General features: G+C 47.4%; 1 protein-coding gene and 1 long non-coding RNA gene across 6 annotated transcripts in view; both read left to right on the top strand.

Moving 5' to 3' along the window:
• The window catches only part of Afmid (arylformamidase), a 23,009-nt gene extending 2,690 nt beyond the window's left edge, over window positions 1-20,319 (top strand). The window contains exons 2-11 of one of the 3 annotated variants that reach the window (XM_004860818.4): window positions 1,254-1,344; window positions 16,459-16,563; window positions 16,640-16,688; window positions 17,808-17,893; window positions 17,975-18,047; window positions 18,138-18,235; window positions 18,456-18,534; window positions 18,619-18,760; window positions 18,937-19,041; window positions 19,627-20,319. In XM_004860818.4, coding sequence (XP_004860875.1) covers window positions 1,254-1,344; window positions 16,459-16,563; window positions 16,640-16,688; window positions 17,808-17,893; window positions 17,975-18,047; window positions 18,138-18,235; window positions 18,456-18,534; window positions 18,619-18,760; window positions 18,937-19,041; window positions 19,627-19,659 — 861 coding nt within the window. In that variant the 3' untranslated portion in view covers window positions 19,660-20,319. The remainder of the gene's footprint in view (window positions 1-1,253; window positions 1,345-16,458; window positions 16,564-16,639; window positions 16,689-17,807; window positions 17,894-17,974; window positions 18,048-18,137; window positions 18,236-18,455; window positions 18,535-18,618; window positions 18,761-18,936; window positions 19,042-19,626) is intronic. The other 2 variants (XM_004860820.4, XM_004860821.4) reach the window with 2 other exon arrangements.
• LOC147828742 (uncharacterized) lies at window positions 4,965-16,451 on the top strand. Of its 3 annotated transcripts, none has more exons than XR_015450228.1 (3): window positions 4,965-6,602; window positions 9,187-10,546; window positions 10,895-16,451. It is a non-coding gene; the product is annotated as an uncharacterized LOC147828742 (long non-coding RNA). The 3 variants fall into 3 exon arrangements; XR_015450229.1 differs by having other exon boundaries at window positions 9,187-13,175; window positions 13,712-16,451; XR_015450227.1 differs by having other exon boundaries at window positions 9,187-13,889; window positions 15,411-16,451.

The following is a 20,319-nucleotide window of genomic DNA, read 5'->3' as shown; positions in this document are numbered from 1 at the left end:
GACAGTGGCAGCAGTTAGGGCTGTGCTAGGTAGGCCTGAAGCTTCCACAGGTGACCGTCCATACAGGATGGATTGTGCGGCTCCCAGCACCTCTGGCCGAGAACCCCATTCCATGGGAGCAAGAAGCATTCCTGGGGCGTGGCGGGTGGGGGCTTGCTCCATCTGCGGGCCGTCTCTTTCAACCTTGTGAGGGGCCTGTATCCCCGTTACACCTGTGAGGGAACGCACCAGAGACAAGCAAACTGCCCGGGCTGAGGCAGCCAGGAAATGATGCGGCGTGGATGGCCCTTGGTCCAGGCCTTTGCAGGAGGCCATTCTGTCTTCAGGTTTCAACCCTTTCTCCAAAATCTGTTAAATCTGACACGTTCCAAGAGCCTCTGGCTCCAGTGGCCCAGCCTCTTCTCTGTCCTTCAGGTGTGTGGTCAGGTAGCGTTGGCAAAGTGACCTTTGCTTCTGGCCTTGTCACCTCTGTCCCTCTGAGTTGTGTACCCCTGCAGTCATAGCTTCCCTATCGGAGAAGGTCAGCTCTGTGCTACCTCTGTCCTCTAGGTGCTGGGACTACAAGTGTGGGCCACAGCCCCTGCCTATTGAAAATTTTGATAGTTTGTTCATTATGATTTTTTTTAGAATATTTGATTTTCCCAAAAAAATTGCGTAACTGGGCGTGGTGGTGCCTGCCTATAATCCTAGCACTTGGGAGGCGGAGGCAGGGGATCGCTGCAAGTTTGAGATCAGTCTGGGATACGTAAGGAGTTCATGGCAAGCCTCACCTACATAGTGAGACCCTGTCTCAAAAAAACCGAAACAAGGGCCAGGGATTTAGCTCAGTGGTTTCACCGCCTGCTGCACAAGCGCAAGGAGCCAAGTTCGATCCCTGGTACCAAAAAAACCCACCAAAAACAAACAAAGAAAGTATTGCATTAAAATATTGACCTCGATTACTGAGTTTTTGGCAGTCTCCCCGCCCTCTCTGCCTCTGCTTACACGTTAGGTAGGGCTGAGATCAGTGGCTCGTTAGCATGCTGGTGAGGGTGAATAACTTGGCCAAGCTCACGGCTGGCCTCCTTGGTCTCAGCTGCTGTAGGAGGGGACCCACGATAGGTGAGCTGGGCATCTTTCCAGAGCCTCATCTCCCCTTAGGCTGTCACTGGAGGGGCCCTAGACCAGCGATCTGAGAGCATCTCCATTGTTTGTCTGAACAAACCTAGTTTCAAGAGTGAAAGTCTCATGGGGCCTCTGTCTGTGTTCCGCAGGAGCTGGAGAAGCAGTATTCGCCCAGCAGATGGGTCGTCCGAGTGGAACCGGAGGAAGCCTTGAGGACCTTCTCGGGGAAGGGAACTGAGGGTACTGTGGGATCTCAGAGTGGCCTTAGATGTGCAGCAGTGGTTCAGGATAGCAATCGAGGGCAGGGGGCCTGAGGGGTGTTTCCCCAACATGCACTGGGTAAGCCTCCTCTGCTCGGTGGCAGGTGCTCAAGACCATACACGGCAGAACAGGTGGAGCAGGAGACACGGGTGAGGTCCACAGCCTGGTCAAACATGCAGTTACATCTGTTTGAGTAACTGGTCACAGGCCTCAGATCCCTCGTGCTATGGAAAGTGACGGGGAAAGGAATATTCCTACTTCACTGCTGGAGGGGAGATAATGTTGCTATTTGTAAAAAAGAATGAAGGCCCCGATGTGATGGTGCATGCCTGTAATCCCAGCACTCTGGGAGGCTGCGGCAGGAGGACCAAAATTGAGTTCCAGCCAAGCTATACTCGCAGCACTCAGGAGGCTGAAACAGGTGGATTGTCAAGGGTTCAACCCCAGACTGGGCTACACAGTGAGATCCTGTCAAAAAAAAAAAGAAAAATAAGGCTGGGGATATAGCTCATTGTGAAGGCCCTAGGTTCACTCTCCAGAGGAGAGAGAAAGAGAGTGAGAGAGAGAAAACAACTTATTTTTCTTTAAGAAAGTGAGTTGGCAAACTAGCAGAGTCTTCAGGTCCACATCTGTCGCTGCCCTGTGCCTGCGAGGTGCTGTGCCTCAGTGCTAATGCTGGGTGAAGCATTTGTGCTGGGCAGGGGAGCAGCTCAAGGCGGAGGTGCAGGCCAGGAAGCTGCCTATCTCTCTGCTCAGCAGGAAAACTGGACGTGGGGAAACCTGCTCTGTGCAGCAGACTGGCTGGACCTTCTAGGCCGGGCAGACGGCTTTTCTAAACTCAGACAAGGCGGCTTGTTGGGGTTTATTCCGAACACTGCATCCACCTGCCTGGGCCATGGATGTGGGATGGGGCTGCATCCTGATGCCCTAGTGAACCTTGCTGTGCCTAGCTCTGAGCCACAGACATCTCAGTGCGAGAACCACACCAAGTGTGCAGTGGCATCCGAGGGCTTGAAGGAAACCTGTTTGCCTGTCTTGTCTGGAGGGGAAAGGGCTGGCCCCACTAGGAAACGAGTTCAGACATCATAGCCAGAGCCAAGCAGACCGTGCCGCCCACATGCTCAGAAACTGTGCAGCCCTCTCTGGAAAGGCTTGGGGAGGGCTCTGCTTACCACACTTTAGTTCCCATCCCTCTTCTGAGGCTCCAGAGTCTGAGGGGCTGCAGGTATGATGGATCCATTTCACAGATGCAGATTACAAGTCCAGGACCGGGCAGGAACTGGGGTGAGGTAAGGACATACATGGGCTCAGTTGTACCCTGTCTCTATTTTAAAAACTCTTTTTTAAAGAGATGAGGTTGGGCTGGGGATTTACTCAGTGGTTTCGTCACCTGCTGCACAAGTGCAAGGACCCGAGATTGATCCCTGGTACCAAAAAAAAACAAAGGAAAAAAAAAAGAGATGAGGTTTTTTGTTTTGTTTTTTTGAGACAAGATCTCCCTATGTAGCTCATTTTTTTTTTTTTTTTTTTGTATCGGGGATCGAACTCAAGTCCTTGGGCATGCACACCAGGCAGCGAACCCACTGAGCTAAATCCCCAGTCCCTCGCTCCCTCCCTATGTAGTTCAGCCTTTTCTCCAACTTACTATGTAGTCTAGGCTGGCCTTGAATTCACAGAGATTCTCCTGTCTTAGCCTCCTGAGTCCTGGGATTACAGGCGTGTACTACCATACCTGGCAGTTTTGGGGTGCTTTTTTTTTTTTTTTGGTAATGGGGATCGAACTCCAGTCCTTGCGCTTTCGAGGCAGGTGCTGGAACCACTGAGCTAAATCCCCAGCTGTTTTTGATTTTTTTTAAAGTATTAACTATTGTTATTCTCTTATTATTTTGTTGTAAAATTTTGTTTTCTTTTTTCATAAAAAAAAAAAGTCACTGGGGGTCAGGGGATTTAGCTCAGTGGTTCCGCCACCTGCCTCACAAGCACAAGGACCCAAGTTCGATTCCCCGCACCAAAAAAAGAAAAAGTTTCTGGATACCTGTGTCACTTAAATGAAAAGAAAAAAAATTGCATTAGAAAGCCAGGCATGGTACCCCATGCTTGTAATCCCAGCACTCAAGAGGCCGAGGCAGGAGGATTGCCTCGAATTCGATCGAGGCCAGCCTGGGCTACATAATGAATACAAAACTACCCTGGACTACATACTCTATCTCTAATGAACAAACAAACAAACAAACAAACAAAAAGTATTGCATTAGAATATTATCTGAGTTGGGCATGATGCTGCATACTTATAATCCCAGCACAAGGGGAGGCTGAGACAGGAGGATGGAAAGTTTGAGCACAGCCTGGAAAACTTAGTGGATTAGAGAGATCCTTCCTCAAAACCCTTTTTATTATTTTATTTTGAGACACTGTCTCTCTAAATTGCCCATGTAACCAGCTCTCCTGCTCTGGGTTCTTGTTTTGGTGACACAGAATACAGCAGGTAGTGGGGAAGGAGCAGATATGTGTTTATTAGAACAAAAAGGAAGGGCCACCTGCCTCAAAAGTGAAAGGTCCTAAGTTTGATCCCTGGTACAAAAAAAACAACAAAAAGGAAAGTCCTTACTTGATGAGGGGGGCAAGAGGAGGCCAAAGAGGTCCCCTAATGCATGAGCTTATACACAGCTCTCTGAAGAGCAGACAGGAGCAGCAGAATGCTTGCAAAAATGCATGTGCCTGCTTCGGTGCTGCTTCGCCTCAATGCCAGCGGATTTTAAAAGCCCTTCATCTCTTGCAGCTCTGGCCTCCCAAGAGGCTTATCTCAGCTGGCTCTTGTAGCTCACTTTGCTTAGTTTGCTCAGGCCTTTGCCCCTTGTCCTTCCTTTTCCCTCCTCCCCCTCTGCAGTAGCAACCTCTGACCGGGTGGGGTAGGGGGTGGCATCCACCCGAGCTGCTTCTTTGCAGAGGGGATGCTGGCGGGCAGCAGGCGGGGCCTCCCAGGGTGTGGACGCCAGGAGGGGTGCCCGTCATGGGAGAATCTGTGTCGCCATCTGCCGCTTCCAAGCTGTCCGTTCACAAGTTCCACATCTCACGTTTGACCAAGTACAGACTGAAAACCCCTGACAAGCAGTTGTCTGCACGGTGCATATATACAAACTTGCTTTTGTTCTTGTCTGAACAATATTGTGTGATTTACAGTCTCACGTATTGCAAATGATGACTTACAGGTTATGAATAAACACTGCACCATTTGATGGAAGAGACCTGAGCACCTCCAGATTTTAGGATCTGCCAGAGTCCTGGAAGCAGTTACCCTTGGATAGCGGGTGTGGGGGGGGCACCAAAGTTAAAATTTGTGGAGCATCCTCAGTTACCAGAGTGGGGCTCGGATGTTAACCAGGCAGCCGGATTTTATGCTGTATCTCTTGCTCTTTTAGACTTGCTGGCATAAAAGCAACACCTTATTTTAGGAACAGACACAGCCTCTCCCTTTTTGGCAGTTAGGAGATTATCTATAAGTTTGATTTTTTTTTTTTCCCCCAGTACTGGGACGTGAACTCGGAACCTTGTGCTTGCCAGGCAGGCATGGTGGCCCGAAGCTACCAGCCCTTGTAAGTTTGATTTTTTAAGACCTTTTTATCTAATGTGAATTATTTAAAGACAACAAGTTTTATTTATAAGCATGTAACTTTTTTAGCTTTAAGAATACTGAGAGTCCTGTGTATTTGAAGTTTTGTTTTAGCTAAAGAATTAAAAGATTTTTGGGAAAAATAAAATAAAATAAAATAAAATATTTTTGGGCCAGGGATTTAGCTCAGTGGTTTCGCCTCCTGCTGTGCAAGTGCAAGGACCCGAGTTTGATCCCTGGTACCAAAATAAATAAATAAATAAATAAAGATTTTTGCTGAACTTGTATAGCTTTTACTGTGGCTTTTTTCCCTTATTGAACCACAACAGTGACAAGCTATAGGTGTAGTTAGAGATTGTCAGCAGGAGCCGGTATATAGAACTTGGAATCACTTTGTATATAGCCAAAATTATTATTAATTTTCTATCTATCTTGGTTATATGTTTTTGCTGGGTGTTTAAGACCAAGTGAAGTGAGACCAGGTTAATCAAAATTAACCTCATGTTATACGTTAAGGTCAGCCAAGGCTCCTTGGGGTTACTTTTGGGACCACGTAGTTCTTTTGCCAGTGTCATCTGCCAGGGTGAGTCACCATCTTGTTTGACCATGTGGTTTCCCTTAGAAGCGTGGGAGATGCTTTTTCTTTGGTCAGCACAGTGTACATCAGTTGACTCCCTCTAGGGTCTAACAATGCCTTCTCAGGAGATTGGCTGACTCACCAGAGTTGTAAGATCTTGTAGAGGCTCTTTATGTCCTAAGTCCTTGTTGATCTTGGGGTACCAGGGCTGAAACATTGGCTGCCCTCTTAGCCCAGTTACTTTTTAGTTTTGTACTCTAAGCCTCAACTGTTGAACACACAGGAGGTAAGTTACACCAGAGCAGTAGGTTTAGCTATCATAATCTTATCTGGTTATCAAGCACCTTGAAATATAAAGTGTGAGCAGAGAACTGGTGTATATATATTATATATTTCTATAAATTTTAACCATGATTGTCTTAGAAGTCAAACTTTTATAGATAACAGTTGTAAAGTTTTATGGAGAAATATTGAAACCAAGAGCAAACAACATTTTAGCATAACATTAAAAGAGCCCAGGGCCAGGGATTTAGCTCAGTGGTTCCACCGCCTACCTCGCAAGCACAAGGTCCCGAGTTCGATCCCCAGTACCAAAAAAAAAAAGGAGCCCAATGGTTCTTATGTTGTTGTGCTCAGGTTAGAACCACTGGGTTCTTTTTTTGCTAAAAGTATATTTAAACTTTTATTTTACTACAGAATACCTTGTCACTGTAGAGCTGTAGATACAGTGGTCCCTTGAGTTACAACCAGACTGACATGCCAACAACTTGTGTTATAACCAGAATTTTAGTTTTAACTTATGACCAAAGTCTTGAGTTACTACCCAAATGCTTCCAGATGGTCTGAGATACATATTTAACCTTTAAAGAGTTCTGGAGGGAACATTCCAACATCCTTTCCTGTGTGGGGTTGAGAAATTCTGGCCCAGTTTCTCTCTAAGGACACTGAGATCTGCCTGGATACAAGAGAGAAACTTTGAAGGCTGTGTATAGGAGCCTGAGCCTTCAATTGACCAACTTGAGTTACAACCAGCCCGCGAGAGCAAATTGAGTAAGTCAGGGGGCCACTGTATTTGTTGGGATATTTGTTCAATACCTTTGATTATTATAAACCCAAGGATAAACCCATGTCTTTTTATCCTTTTAACTTATATTTGGAGAAAACAACCATTTAAAATTCTTTAAACTAAAGAACGTATAAAATAAATCCCCCAAGTTTAGAAAATAAAACCTAAAGGTGACATTTTGGGGACAAACATTGAGCTATTATTTATAAGCATTTAAAATGGACTGTATGTTTTTAAGATTATGCTTGTATATTTTTGGAAAGAGATAAAGGGAGAGAGACAAGAAAAAAAGATGTGATCCTTTTTAAGTCCCCTGAGGTCAGGCTTTATAAACTGCCTTCCTTTTCTCTTAGATTCATTGTGCCACTGGCCCACACCCCGCCTGCCTTCGCTTGAAGTCACTCTGTTTGTGCGTCCCAGCCCAAGCCAGTCTTCCTTTTTGTCATGAACATTGCCTGTCATGTAGAGCTCTGTTTATGTCCAGAACAAGCATTCTTTTTTCCAGGCACCTGACTATTTTAATTTTTATTAACAGAAGGCAGGAGAAAAGGAGTTGTACACAACAGCCGGACTTTGACTCAAAATTTTACCCTAAAGATTTTTTTTTTTGGTACCAGGGATTGAACTCAGGTCCTTGTGCTTTCGAGGCAGGCAGCGGCACCACTGAGCTAAATCCCCGGCCCACAATTTGGTCTGGGGTGTTTTTTTTGGTTTTCTTTTCGGTACTGGGGATCGAACTCAGGAACTTGTGCTTACGAGGCAGGCGCCAGAACCACTGAGCTAAATCCCTAGCCCCCTACCCTAAAGATTTTTACATCTAGGGGCTGGGGATTTAGCTCAGTGGTTCTGGCGCCTGCCTCGCAAGCGCAAGGTCCCAAGTTCGATCTCCAGTACAAAAAAAAAAAAAATTTATACAGAGGGTTTAAAAGGTCTGGAGATTTCACTTAGCAACTCTAAGTCATGAACTGTTGTAACACAGTCATATAACAATTACTACCACAAACAGCTTTAGTATGTTAAGATGTTTTTTAGTTTTGTATCTTTAAAGGCCTGTATACTTGGGAAACAAATATACTTAATACACTCTGAGGTTAGCAGTAATTATCATCACAGGTATACATAGAATTTTTTGTATATATTAGTTTTTATACTTAAGGGAGAATTTAGATTTTTAAAAACAGATTTATAGGGTATAACCACACTGGCAAGAATTAAAGAACATTTTAAGAGGTCTTATAAATTTAGGCTGGGTATGTTGGTGTAAGCCTGGAATTCCAGCACTCAGGAGGCTGAAGCAGGAGGATTGCTAGGAATTCGAGACCAGCCTGGACTACATAGTGAGTTCAAGGACAGCCTGAGCTACATAGCGAGACCTTCAAAAAACAAACAAACAAAAGAGGTCTTAAACGTTTAGGAAACAGTGCTGCTGACCCCAAATAGACTTATTACCCAATATACAAGTGTCTCATTTATACAATAACATGTTTGTTTAATTAAAACCAATAGATATAGATCAAGCTTTAAATGGCAGGACCAAATTTAGAGATATCAAATTTATCAAAATATATCATAATAATATATTTAATAATATTTGGTGGGGTGTGTCACTGTAAGACTTTGGGGAAAAAAAAATGAAGTCCCATCAGGGCTGGGGATTTAGCTCAGTGGTTTCGTCGCCTGCTGCGCAAGTGCAAGGACCCGAGCTCAATCCCTGGTACCAAAAAAAAAAAAAAAAACCAACAAAAAAAATGAAGTCCCATCAGTGAATAAAACTTGAATAAATTGGGCCGGGGATTTAGCTCAGTGGTTCCGCCGCCTGCCTTGCAAGTGGAAGGATCCGAGTTTGATCCCCGGTACCAAAAAAAAAATTGAATAAATTGGTTCAGGCAGCTGCTCTTTTATCCACAGACGGGAGTCTTGTCCAGCAGTTTTTCCAGGCCCAAAGAGTCTCCACTTATTTATTTTAATATTATTTTACGTCACCTGCTGCTCAAGTGCAAGGACCCGAGTTCGATCCCCAGTACCAAAAATATATATATATATCAAAACAAAACAAAACAAAACAACATTATTTCAGTTGACTTATAAGAACCAAATCCTAACAGTTAATGTCTTTTAAGTATATATATATATATATATATATGCACATATATATATATGCACATATATATATGCACATATATATATATATATAGTCTTTGACTAATGAAAAACTCTTAGGTTATTGTGTACAGCCAACAATAAGCATTGTATTTGTAAAATCAAGTTTTGATATAATTTTGATTGTCTACCACCTGATGGAAACATGTTACTAACTTTAATGACATCTTTACTTTACCAACTGATTCAAATTAGCCCACTGTTAAGCTATGTAAAACAAAAAGCATTAGGGCTAATATCATGTGTGTTACTTATTTATAAGCCAGTCTGAGTAGAACATGTATGGAAAATTGACATATAGAAATATACATATTAATTTAAATCATATGATGTTTAGTTATCAAACTTTAAGGCTTTTATTGTAAGTCCCATGTAAGTTTTACATCTCTCTCTCTTTTTTTTTTGCAGTACCAGGTATTGAACTCAGGACCTTGCGCTTGTGAGGCAGGCACACTGCCACTGAACTAAATCCCTGGCCCAGCTTTACATCTCTTAACCCAAATCCTGTAATACTTTAAGTGAATTTGAGTATTCCCAAAAACCTGAATAAATGGTTTTTTACAGAAGGTACAAAAGAGCAAGGAAAATAAAATTGATATGAGCTTAAAAAATGTTATCAAAGCAGTTTTAAGAATCTTAATCAGTTTAAATGAGCAAACAAGAAACACAGATGCACAAAACAATTATTTTATTTATTTATTTATTTGTTTGTTTATTTATTTATTTGAGACAGGGTCTCACTATGTAGTTCAGGCTGGCCTTGAACTCACTGTGTAGCCCAGGCTGGCCTCGAACTCATGGCGATCCTCCTGCTTCAGCCTCCCAAGTGCTGGGATTACAAGGCATACGCTACTATGCTCAGCAAAACAATTATTTTTAAATCAGTGTGCACTCTTACAAGTGTTGGCCAAGTTGAGCTATAATAACCAGTAAATAACTGGTTATAGTTACAGCCTTCTGGGCTGGGGATTTAGCTCAGTGGTTCCACTACCTGCCTTGCAAGCCGAAGGACCCAAGTTGGATCCCCAGTACCAAAAACAAACACAAGACTGTTACAGCCTTCTAAAGAGACTAGACAGAACTTTTTTAGGGGTGACCCATGAGATCCCTTGTAATAAACAGTAAGAGTTAGACTAGGAGAGAAAGAAAAACCTCTACTACGTGAAAGCAAGGACTATTTAAAGAAGGTTAGGGCGGGGGATTTAGCTCAGTGGTTTCGCTGCCTGCTGCGCAAGCGCAAGGACCCGAGTTCGATCCCCAGTACCCCCCCCAAAAAAGGTTAGACTGGCGCTTTGTCCTAATCTCTGATTGGAGCAAATGTAGGAAATCGCTGCCTGACAGCTGTTCTGTGTTAAAGGTAAACGGCTCTCGCCAGCTGTGCCCATGGATTAAAGGTAAACTGCTTGGTAAATTGCTGTGGCCTGGCTGGGGCAGCCCACTGCTTCTGGGTCCCAGCGATTTTTGTAAGAGTTTCTGAGATAAGGGTGCCACTTTCTGTCTCATCTTACTCTGTCTCTCTCTGCCTGCGAAAGCTAGAGAGCGAATCCGGTTCCCGAGCAGGTCGACTTTAGGGTGCTCCATGTCAGTGCCTCCTCCTGGGAAGGTGCCCCAGTGCCTGATCCTCACAGTGGATAAATGGATTGGATTGGATAAATGTTGCAGCCCCCAAGAGCCACAGAAAGCCCTCAAAGATATTCCTTAGCCCAGCCTCCCGGAGAGGGGCAGTGATGCTGACCAGCTGTTGAATAGCCAGGAGTCTGAGGCCATGGTGAGTGAGTTCCCCGCTAACTCCTGCCCCAGCCCAGCACTGCTGGCTGGCAGTGAGTTGCAGTGATAAAAGAGCTGAGCTCTACCTGAGCCTGGACCTCTGTCCCAGCAAGCCTTTCTCGGGGAATCTAGGGGATGTTGTGTTAGATTTTGGCTCTCTGAAAGTTAGGGCAGGGGCCCACACACCAGGGACATCAGGGACTGGGGTAGCCTGAAATGTGGGCGAGGATCCTAACCTGTTGCTGGCCTGGTACGTTTATCAAGATGTATCTGAGGGGGGAGGGCTGTCATACTAGTGGAGCAAGAGAAGTCCAAACACGTAGCTTGGCTCCCTTGTTTTTTGAGACAGGGTCTCGCTGTGTAACTCAGGCTGGCCTGGAATTCGCCAAGTACCCCAGGCTGCCCTTGAACTTGTGACTATCCTCTCTCAGCCTCCCAAGTGCTGAGATTACAGGTATGCATCACTACACCTAGCCTGTCACTTGATTTTTTTTTTTTGGTACTGGGGATTGAACTCAGAACCTTGCACTTGCGAGGCAGGTGGCAGCACCACTGAGCTAAATCCCTGGCCCAGTTTGATTCTTAAAGAAGGTTTAAGAGAGGGCTCTGACAGTGTCATCTCTGGCCACCCTGGGAAAAGAAAGATACCTAGAGATTCCCGAGAGAGTTTTACTCTCTCAGCTCGCAGAGGAGTGCAGGCGGGGACAATAGATAAGTGGAGGTTTCTGCTGGTTACCCAGTTGGGCTGTCAGGACCCAGCTTCTACTGAGGAGCCTTTGGGTACCCACCAGGGAGTCAAACTGGCCATGGCCCTTCCATTGCCCTCTCAGCTTTCACTGGTTGCCCACAACCAGAGATCTGTCTGTGGAAAGGAGTCCAGCTGCCTGTCTGGCTAACATTCCCACTGGGGGATTTCAGTGGGTGTTAACCAGGAGGTGCTGGGGAACCTGTCCTCTGCTTCAAAAGTGGTGGCTGCTCTGAGAGCTTCTTAACTGGTCAGCAGACTGCCCGCTGTGTTTTACTTTTTATTTTTATTTATTTTTTTGGTACCAGGGATTGAACTCGGGTCCTTGTGCTTGCGAGCAGGCGGTGGAACCACTGAGCTAAATCCCTGGCCCCTGTTTTTTATATTCCCACAAAGGGACAGAGAGCTGGGCACAGTGGCACATGCCTATGATCCTAGTACTCCAGAGGCTGAGACAGGAGGATTGCCAGGAATTTGAGGCTAAACTGGGGTCCATAGCAAGTTCCCAGCCAGCTTAAATTACATAGTGAGACCCTGTTTCAGAGAGAGAGAGAGAGAGAGAGAGGGCAGTGAACATGTGGTTTGGCCTTTCCACCATACTTCTCCTTAGAGAAGATGAGGGCCCCACATTGGGTACCAAAGATTTGACCAGCTCTTTCCTGCTCCAGGGTTCTCGTTCTGAGGTGACACAGAATACAGCAGGTGGTGGGGAAGGACTGGATATGTGTTTATTAGAAAGAACGAAAAGGAAAGTCCTTACTCGATGAAGGGGGCAAGAGGAGACCAGAGGCCCCATCATGCAGAAGCTTATATACTGCCGTGGACCAGCCGCAGTCGATGTAGGGTAGGAAGGGGAGATGTCCTGGGCTGGCGATGAGAAAAGAACCTTTACAAGCAATGTTCAGGTTCCCTCATTGTCCCATACCTAAGCAGAACAGAAAGTAACTTAATCAAATTAAATGTCAAACTTGTGGTCACCAGCTAGCCCTTGAGAAACTGCACAATGGTTCATATAGTTTGCTATTAGCTCTATTCATCTTAACTAAATGTCATTTGGGTTCATAGTCCGTGAGCAGGAGATATTTACAGCACTTTGAGAGATATTGAGTAATTTGCCTCCTTAATGCATTTACCTGTCTTAACGTTCTTTTTATTTCCCATTTCCCACTATTTCTTACATCTCAAGTCTGTCCTTCCAATCTCTTTGTAAGACCCCTTTAAGTAAAAAGAATGTCAGCAATAAGAGAGGGAGTCATAGTAGTGGGAAAACAGCGGGGGTTTTAGGAGAGGTTTCTTTAGGAGTGGATGTGGCAATAGAACTAAGAGAAACTGGAATTTGGGACTTGTGAGCCAGATCAAATTTCAATATATCATTGCCCATTAGCCTCATGGAAAGTTTGTTGTTAGTCACAAACACAATGACTCCTGTGACCAGAGGAACAATTATAAACATTATGGCAAGAAAAAAAATAACACATGAGGGTACGATGTGTTCCCCCCTTTCTTTCCCCCAGCTGGAACCTTGTCAAGCAGCATTGGAGGTTGGTTGGGCTTCGCCAATTGACAGCTCTCTGGAGAGGGAGCAGAACGCATGCAAAAACGTATGTGGCTGCTTCAGTGCTGCTTCCCCATGGTGCCAGTGGATTTTAAGAGCCCTTTGTCAGCCAGGGATTTAGCTCAGTGGTTCTGCTTTGATCCCCACTACCCAAAAAAAAGAGCCCTTTGTCTCTTGCAGCTCTGGCCTCCCCCGAAGCTTATCTCTTGGCTCTTGGTCCACTTAGTTTATTTAGTTTTGCTCAGGCCTTTGCCCTTTGTCCCTTCATTTTCTTGTCTCACCCAGGCTGGCATCAAACCTCCAATCCTGCCTCCTGCCTCAGCCTCCCATGTAAGTGGTGCACCAGGCTTAAGTTTGTTCTACTGTGGCCTTCAGTAAGAATCCCATATTTGGGGGCTGGGGAATTACCTCAGTGGCACCATGGCTGCCTTGTAAGCACAAGGTCCTGAGTTAGATCCCCGGAACCCAAAAAAAAAGAATACTACATTTTATTTATCTACTTTCTTTTTTGGTGATGTTGAGAATTGAACCTGGGGTTCAGTTTTTCCTCTGCACTAGAAAAATGAAAGGAAGAAAATGAAGGCACAAAAAAATACAAGCCTTGGCCTTTGCTCCCTGTGATAAAATACACACAACGCAGAATTTGCTGTGTTAGCCATTTTCAAGTGTACAATCCAGCAGCAGTTTGCTTTTTAGGTTTTTTGTTTTTTGTGGTACCGGGGATTGAACTCAGGACCTTGCACTTATGAGGCAGGCGTGGTGCCACTGAGCTAAATCCCCAGCCCTCCAGCAGCATTTTGTACATTCACAGTGTTACTTAACCATCACTGCTACAGAGTTCCAAAACATTTTCATCATCCTAACAGGAAACTCCCCATGGTTGAGCAGCCACTCCCTATGGACCCGCACGTGACCAGTCCCTGTCACTACCAGCTGCTTTCTGCCCCCACAAATTTACCTGTTCCGGATGTTTCATGAGAATAGAACCATACACTGCCAGGTGTGGTAGTGCACACCTGTGATCCCAGCGCTCAGAAGGCTGAGGTAGGAGAATCTCCATGAATTCGAGTTCAAAGCCAGCCTGGGTTACATAGTGAGACCCTGTCTCAAACTGCCCCCCGCCCCAATCATATACCATATAGCTTTGGTGCCTGGCTTCTTTCACTCAGCATGTTTTCAAGATTCATTCAGGGCCGCCCTGTGGGACCCTGTCCAGTTCTCACATCCAGCATCTCCTGGCAGAGCTGAACCCCTTGGGCCTGGGCGTCTCCAGCCTTGAATGAGCACAGGTGCCATTTCCTTTAAACCTATTGGAAAAGCCGGAGTTGGGAGGGTGGGGAAAAGGGAACCAGAATTCCCTCGAGGAAGAGGGGAACGAAAGTAACCTGAAAAGCCCACTCATGAAGTGTGAGCCTACGACTCTCAGTCCCCTTCAGACAGTCTCGGTGCTAAGCAAGTGGCTGCTGAGGTTTATGTGACACAGGACATGTGGTCAACTACTCTACAAAGAGAAGCAGTAACATTAGGTAGACCCAGCCCATACTCCCCAGTCTTCTGAGGAACTCCAAGGAAGCCACCTGGAAGACTGTCCAGGTCACGGCATCCTGACTCCAGCTCCCTGGCCTGCTCCATTCTGCTCAGCTACAGCTCCTCAGGGGCCTGGGGAACCACAGATGCTGAGAACATCCGTACACTGTGAGGGGCATCAGTAAAGTACTACAACTGACCCACAACGGCCCTCCTACTCCCTGCAAAGGCTGAAGCCTTTCAGTCCACAATCTGGTCATCTCCAAATGGAAAATCAGCCATTCATTCCAGGAATCTATGCTGTGCACCCCAGCAAGCATGCACCCAAGGGTGCTTTTAAAAAGGAGAAGAGAGAAAGTCTTCCCAAGAGGGGAGAACCCTTCCTCCTGGCTCAATTGCCTGGCTGCCAGTGACTGCTGAGGTCTGCTGGTGCCTGGTGAGTCTCCTGGCTGGCTCACCAAATGTAACCGCATGGTGGATCAGACAGATAGATTCCAAGTGCTTGTGTTTGGCAAGCAAAGAATTGCAAAACCTACACTCAACGGTTAGGAAAAAGCAGCTACATTTATCAGAGGTCAGGAACAGAGAAATGGTGCTGGGACCATAGAAAAGGAACACTGCACACAGTGCAGAAAAATTAGGCTTTGGGGATCAAGAGAAGAGAAAAAAGGCCGCATGTGCTTTGGTCTGTGGTTATGTAGAACGCTCCTAGGGTGATGCCTGAGCTCAAGTGGGTGGAGGGGAGGGCATTCGTCAGCCCCCAGTATTCTGTCTGTACCAGGAAGAAGCCTACGTGGTCATCATTACACAGTAAGTCCCTGACTTATGAAAGAGTTCCATTCCAGGAGAGTGTAAGTCCAACACAGTGAGTCTTATACACCTTTGACACAAATATACAATTGAAAGCATAAAAAATCCAAACACAAAAATACTATAAATAAACCATTTTCACTTTCACAGTTACCCTAAAATGGCAGTACAGTACAATATGGTATTTTCACTTTTTTTTTTGAGACAAGGTCTCCCTATGTGTTTCAGGCTGGCCTTGAACTCATGGAAGGAGCAAGTTCAGATTTTGGAGCATTTTTGATTTCAAATTTTTAAATTAGGAATGCTCAACCCGTACCATAAGGTATTTAACCAATCTTCTATCACTGGTCCCTTGGGCTGTGTCCAGTCTTTTTTGTTTTGTTTTTTGGTACCGGGGATTGAACTTAGGACCTTGCACTTTGGTTTGTTTTCATTTGTGTAGTTCTGGGGGTTGAACTCAGGGCCTTTCCACTGAGCTACGTACCCAGCCCTTTTATTATAATTATTATTATAATTATTAGTAGTAGTAGTAAGGACAGGGTCTTGCTAAACCGCCCAGGTTGGACTTGGGCCTGTGACCCTCCTGCCTCAGCCTTCCAGAGTCCTGGAATTACAGACTTGTGGCACCACTGACAGGTGGTTTTGGTTTTTTGTTTGTTTGTTTGTTTTTGGTACCGGGATCAAACTGGGGACCTTGTGCCTTCCAGGCAGGTGGCAGAACCACTGAGCTAAATCCCCAGCCCTTTGTTTTGTGATTTTGAGATAGGGTCTCTATGTAGTGCAGACTGACCTTGAACTCACTATGTAGACCAGCCTGGCCCCAAACTCAGTGATCCTCCTGCCTCAGCCTCCAAAGTGCTAGGATTACAGATGTGCACCAACATGCCCAGTGCTCATTATCTATTTATTTCAAGTGAGTTTATGTCTTGTTCCCCTAAAAGATTATTTGCTTCCCAGAGCACATAGCCAATGGAGTGCGTATAATCAGCACACAATAAGGTGCAGTGAAAGTCGTGCCAGTCAGAACCACAGGTTCCCATGAGGGTCTGGGTGGACAGGAAGACTTGTTCCCCTTTCCAGGGGAGGGGCTCCCAGCTGAAGCTGACTTTTTTTTTTTGGTACCGGGGATTGAACTCGGGTCCTTGCACTTTCGCAACGGGCGGCGAAAACACGGAGCTAAGTCCCCGGCCTTAAAGCTGACTTATTAACCCAATCGTGCCGGCAGCACAAAGGTTTCTCCTCGCACTGACAGTGACTTGTCTCTTTCCTGAGGTAGCCACCAAGAATGCCCAGGCCACCAGGAGGTGCCAGCTGCACGCCCCCTACGGGGATGGCAAAGGGGACAGAATGGACATCTACTTCCCTGATGTGCAGTCAGAAGGTGAGCTGAGGCGGGCTGGCAGCCTGAGGCAGAGTCAGCCTGGCGCCCGCTCACCCAGCACTATTTTGTCTTCCAGCCCTGCCTTTCTTCCTGTTTTTCCACGGAGGATACTGGCAGAGTGGAAGGTAAGCCGGGGAATGTGGATGAATGGCACATAAGAGAGATTCATCTCTCCCTGGTGTGTCCATGTCCCTGGGCTGCTGCGACAAACTGCCATGAGCTGTGGCTTCCAGCAGCAGCATAGGGTTCTCACACTTCTGGAGGCCAGAAGTCAGAAGTCCAGAGTCACCAGGACCACGCTGTCTCCAAGGCTCTTGGGCCGATCTTCCTGCCTCTTTCATGGAGCCAGATTTTTTTTGGTACCAGGAATTGAACGTAGGACCTTGTGCTTGCAAGGCAGGCATGGAGCCACTGAGCCAAATCCCTGCCTGGACCCAGATGTTCTTGCTGTGGCTTTGTCACTCCAGTCTCTTCCTCATTTTTGGCGTGCCTGTCTCAAATCTCCCTCTCCTTTTCCTTTTCCGGCCAGTCACTGGATTGAGGGCACACCCTAAGCCAGGCGATCTGATCTCAAGACTCCTAATTCTGTTTGCAAACACCCTACTTCCAGATAAGGACACATTCACAAGCCGTGTCTTCCTGGGAGGCACAATTCAACCCACTCTGCCCAGTGAGAAGAGTGCTGGCTGCCCCTTTCATTGAGGGAAAACCAAAGTGACCACCCGGACCAGTTTGCTTAGGACCAAGAGGTTTCCCAGAACATGGGACTTTTGGTGTTTAAAACTGTAAAGAGGAGGGCTGGGGATTTAGCTCAGTGGTTCCACCACCTGCCTTGCAATCCCAAGATCCTGAGTTCCATCCCCAGTACAACAACAACAACAAAAAACTGTAAAGAGGGAAGGTCCCAGGCAACCGGATGTTGGTCATTGTAAATTTAAGAAGAGGAGGGCCAGGGATTTAGCTCACTGGTTTTGCTGCCTGCTGCACAAGTGCAAGAACCCGAATTCAATTCCCAGTACCAAAAAAAAAAAGAAGAGGGTATTCACATGCAAAGCTCTCTCTGCTTCGTGTCTTCAGGTCTCAGAAACAGCTATATTACAGGTGAGGGACAAAGCCTTACAGGTTAAAGTCCCCAGGTTCTCAAGGGTTGCGTGTGATACAGTGAGGACAAAGCCTGGGACGCGTGTCCAGGACACGGGGGAAGCAGTGTCACAGCCCAGTGTCGCCTCTTTGTCTTTCTGCAGTAAAGACCAATCGGCCTTCATGGTCGACCCGCTGACAGCACAGGGAGTGGCCGTGGCTGTAGTGGATTACGACATCGCCCCCAAAGGTGACATGGTGGTCCCTGCAGGTTCAAGGGCTTTGTGGGGAGAGCACCCCTCATGGTCCTGACCTGGCCTCTGCTGTTTAGGGAGTCTAGACCAGATGGTAGACCAGGTGACCCGCAGCATCATGTTCATCCAGAAGCGGTATCCATGCAATGAGTGAGCCTCACCGGGGGCCTTGGTGGGCACCCTGGGCGGGAGGATCTCGGGGAAAGTGAGTTCGAAGCCGCTCCCTGTCTCCCCACGCAGGGGGATCTACCTGTGTGGCCACTCTGCTGGAGCCCACCTGGCCAGCATGGTGCTCCTGGCCAGCTGGACCGAGCATGGAGTTGTGCCCAACCTCAGAGGTAATGCGGGGACCATGCTGACTGGGTGGCCTTTGCCCTTCCCAGCCGTGGCAGCTCTGGGCCAGCTGCTCCAAACCCTGAGTGGCTGCACCTGGAGGCTGGCTCTCTGCCATGGGGCCCAGCCTTCTTCTTGGCTCCCAGCCCTGTCCGGCTCCTCTGGCCTGGAGGGTGGGCTCATCCCCTCTCGCTCCACCCATGCCTGAGCTCCTGACCCCCACAGGCCTTTTCCTGGTGAGCGGCATCTACGACCTGGAGCCCTTTGTACACACTTCCAACAATGCCCTTCTCCTCCTGACCCTGTGAGTTGCCTGCCCTCCCCTTCTCTCCTCCCGGCCTTGGGCCTGGCACCCCTCTGTCCTGACCCCTGCCACACCCGGCCCCAGGGAGGATGCGCTGAGGAACAGCCCACAGCAGCGCCTGGATGTGGCCCCGGCACCGCCTGCCGGTCTAGCCTGCCCTATCCTGGTGATGGTGGGTGAGCACGAGTCCCCCGAATTCCACCGCCAGTCCTGGGAGTTCTGTCAGGTACTTCCGGCACTCAGTCCAGGCCTGGTGGTCACGCAGTCTCCTCCTTATAGTCATTTAGCACAAAGGGACTCAGCAGAGACAGGCTGAGGGGCTGCCATATGCATGCCGGGTGAGGGAGAGTCTGTCTCCCTCCCTGTGCCTCAGGCCTCCCCTGCCCGCTCTCTCCCACCCAGACCCTGTGCCGAGGAGGGTGGAAAGCCTCGTTTAAAAAACTACCCGATGTGGATCACTTTAGTATTATTGAGAACCTGACCAAGAAGGACTACGTGGTAACCCAGGTAGGGCTCCTGCCCTGTCCTCGCCCCTCACACACAGAGGGGAGGAGGAGGGACACATGGAGGAGCCCCTCGGCTGCACCCCACCTCTTCACCTGAGGCTGCCTGGGGCCCTGGGGTGGGGGGGGGGATCCGCTTTAGGCGCTGGCAGGGTGGAAGGAGAGGGTCTAGGCTTTTAAAGACAAAAGTCAAATCCGGGCCGGGCAGGTGGTGCATGCCTGTAATCTCAGCCCTTGGTTATTTTTTGTATATTTTTTTTCTTTTGAGTCAGGTTCTCCAAAAAGGCTGTCCTTGAACTCACTATGTTCCAGACTGGCCTGGAACTTGCAGTGATCCTCCTGCCTCAGCCTCCCTGGTGCTGGGATTACAGCCCTGCACTGCCACAGCCAGCTTAATCCCAGCGCTTGGGAGCTGATGAAAAAAGTTGCCTCAGCAGTTTGGAAAAAGCCAACTCCATAAAGGAAGGGATAGATGAATTTGGCTACATAAATGTTTATTTTTTAACTGCAGAAGAAACACAGGTCTGTAAAGACCAGCCTGTTTCTCTACTCCAGTTCTGGGCTCCTGTGTCTTCCTTTCCTGCTGCAGATCATCATGAAAACAATCTCCCAGAAGTGCTGATGACCCGGCTCTGGCCCTTGAGCACCACCCTGAGAGCCCTCGGAGCTGAGAGGTGACTGCCTGCCCGCACACACGCATGACCAGAACGATCGATCGAAGGAATCCCTCTTTCCTGCCCCAACCAGACCTGCTAACTCCCACCACGAGCTCTGTAGCCAATGGTCTTTATTTCAAACCGGTTGACGCAGATGTTATAGTTTAGATGTAAAATACCCCTGCAAGCCGCATATGTTTAAAGATAATTTGGATTCGTCCAGTGATGATTTCAGTGGCTAAATGTGCTGTTAGGAGGTAGGGCCTGGTTGGAGGTGGGTCACTGGGGACATGACCTAGAAAGGTGTGTTCTTTTTGTTTGTTTTTTTTGAGATAGGGTCTTGCTATGCAGTTTGGGCTGGACTTGCATTACTACACACCCCAGGTTGGCCTTGAATTCACAGCCGTCCTGCCTCGGCCTCCTAAGGGCTAGGATTACAGGCCTGTGTCACCATGCTCAGTTGGAAAGGGTGTGTTCTCGTCCTGACTCCTCTCTCTCAGCTTCCTGCATGCCATGGGGTGGGCAGGGTTCCTCTCCCAGTCCCACCACCATGGCATCTCCGCCTTGGAGCCAGCCTACCATGGACTGAACCTACTGGAAACCCAAATAAACCTCTTCTCCTTTGA

Source organism: Heterocephalus glaber, unplaced genomic scaffold (genome assembly GCF_053883595.1).
Source record: "Heterocephalus glaber isolate CG9 unplaced genomic scaffold, H.glaber_assembly_v1.0 deba00000937, whole genome shotgun sequence".
NCBI classification, from domain to species: Eukaryota; Metazoa; Chordata; class Mammalia; order Rodentia; family Bathyergidae; genus Heterocephalus; species Heterocephalus glaber.
The sequence above is the reverse complement of the archived record's forward strand: the minus strand, read 5'-3'. Positions and strand labels throughout refer to the sequence as shown.